Below are 2,436 nucleotides of genomic sequence, written 5' to 3' on the forward strand. Positions count from 1 at the left end.
AGTTCTATCTATGGTTCAATGTCGAATTGGCAGGCCTATCTATGGTGGAGTCGGTTTTATGCGTGTCGAACCGTTGAAATGAATTAGACGTCTTTAAACCATAGTTTATGTCGTTGAATTTGAAGTTTAAAATGTTGAAGATGAATAAATTTTTAGTGCAGATGATCTAATCTAGATCACCTAGTCTCCAACAGCTAGGTGATCTATTTTACATCACCTGGAAAACCACAAAGTGATCAGGTAATGTAAAACGCCCATTTTGATGATGTAAAACTTACGTACATCAATTTTTTTGGGTGCTCTATTTTGCATCATCTATTAGAGATACTCTTATATCTTGCAATCATATAGTGTGGTACACTGGTACTACAATACAGAATAGGGCGCATCAAGGTGCATGCGACACGTACTGCAAGAATTCATTGTCGCCGAGAAGGCGGGCCATGGTGTCCGGGGCAAGGCAAACCTCGACGTCGACGCTACCATCCCCGGCCTGGCCCGGCAACGCCGACAGCATGCCGTCAATTTTGCTATCGCACCCGCTCCTAACAGCAACCGCCCTGCCCCACCCGAAGTCAGTGCCGTCGTACATCGGAAACCGCGGCGAGCTGACCATTATGAGCGCGGCGCCGTCGGAGTTGCCCCGTGGGAAGCACCATGGTGCGGCGTCCCAGTCCGCCGCAACCTGCCTGATGGCGCCGTCGTCGTGCGCCGCCACGGTGGCGTGCAGCCTGGCAGCCGCCCAGCGGAGGTCATTGGCAGCCAGCTCGGCCACCGTCGCCGTGGTGGCCACGATCTGGATGGCGTTGCCGAAGTAGACCGGGGAGATCGTCGGGCGCAGACGGTGCCGGCAGTTCACCGCCATGCGGAACGTGGTCGTCGCGTCCGCAGCCAGCTGCAGCCTCGCTCGCGTCACGGCCAGCCACATATGCGCGCAGATCGATTGGAAGGAGGAGATCTCTCCGTTCACCATGGAGTCCTCGTTGGTTTTTCCACAGCCATTGGCGGCGGCTTTCAGGTCGCGGATCGCGGCGGCGCTGAAGTGGACCACTCGCTCGCGCAGCAGTGGCGCCGCGTGTAACGTCCCTGCGGGACCGTCGCGTCCGGAGAAGCGGAGGACGGCCGTCGATCCGCCGAAGAAGTTGCGGCCGAAGTCCGGTGGCTGGACTGGTTCGCCGCGGCACAGCCCGGCCCATGTGTTGAAGAAGTGCCAAAACGAGGTCCCGTCCACGACGGCGTGGTTGACGACGACGGCGACAAAGATAGCGCCGTCCCCGAGCACCGTGGCTTGGAATGACGCGAGCGGGCGGTGGTGTCCTTCGTAGCTCACGGCGCCGGCCATCGGGAACAGATCCTTGGTTAGCATGGTCGGCACGTCGGCGTCCGGCATGAGGAAGTCGGCGAGCGACAGAGTTGGCGCCACCGCGTGGTAGAACTCGACGGCAGCGTCATCGTCGTCGCACCGGATGACAATGCTGCCATCAGGGAGCGTGACTAGCCGTCCCGCGAGCGGCGGGAAGACCCCGAGCGCGCGGGGGAGCAACGACACCAGCGACGACAGGATGCCGGGCTTCGGCGTGCTGGTAGGCTGGAAGAAGAGCCCCTTCTGAATGTAGCTGCACGACAGCATGAGCATGTCGGAGAAGGATAGCTTGAGGTCTCCGACCGGCGAGGCGCCCTCGGGCCGAATGGTCTGCTTCGACACGACGGTGATGATGGATGCCGGCACGCTCGCGCGAACTGGCGCGGCCGGGACGTCGGCGGAGATCGGCGGAGCCATGTTATCTGGATATGCGGCTGTGTTCTCGGCGTTACGCGGTCTCTCCATACTTGTGCTGATAATAAGCAGTCGTTCTTCCAGGCCAAAAAAGAGAGATTGGTCCTGGTAGTTGATACGTAGCACGACAAGGTCTTGAAGAAGAGTGTCCCCCATGCAATTGAAACTGGTGGGCAGCAATCAACCTCGTGGTCACTGGTTGTCTCTTTCATCACTCAGCGCTTTGATTAATTTGATACACGTCACGATGAATTCATGCCACCGCGAAAAAGACTGCTCCTCCGGTCTTTCCCGCTATGAGAGCATCTCTACTATCTGTAGATACCGGGTCAGTTCTTCCACGCAATTTTTCGGAGGTGCTCCTGGGATAGAGTATACGCGCGTGCGTTCATAGAAGCAAGTGTGTGCGTGTATATGTGAGCGTCTTTGATTGTACTGTGTTTCGCAAAAAAAAATACCAGAAAACTCTGAACCCGCAAAACTTATACACGATTAGCTGCAAAACATTATACAATATAAAAGAGTGAAGCGACACTAACAATCTTATGAGAGCTCACCTTTTTTTTATCCAATCCTCAGGCCGGATCAGATCTTGGAATGGAGCCTGCTGACTCTCACCGGAATTTTGAGGTATAAACCTAGAATAGCTGGGGATTTTA

General features: G+C 55.7%; 1 protein-coding gene across 1 annotated transcript; it reads right to left on the minus strand.

Moving 5' to 3' along the window:
- Positions 1–304: 304 nt before the first annotated feature.
- On the minus strand, positions 305–1,780 carry LOC124648098 (uncharacterized acetyltransferase At3g50280-like). The gene has a single exon (XM_047187918.1). It carries the CDS (start codon positions 1,778–1,780, stop codon positions 389–391), a length of 1,392 nt encoding a protein of 463 aa, XP_047043874.1. The 3' UTR covers positions 305–388.
- Between the last annotated feature and the right edge of the window lie 656 nt (positions 1,781–2,436).

The sequence above is a fragment of the Lolium rigidum genome, chromosome 4 (assembly GCF_022539505.1).
Source record: "Lolium rigidum isolate FL_2022 chromosome 4, APGP_CSIRO_Lrig_0.1, whole genome shotgun sequence".
Taxonomy (NCBI): Eukaryota; Viridiplantae; Streptophyta; class Magnoliopsida; order Poales; family Poaceae; genus Lolium; species Lolium rigidum.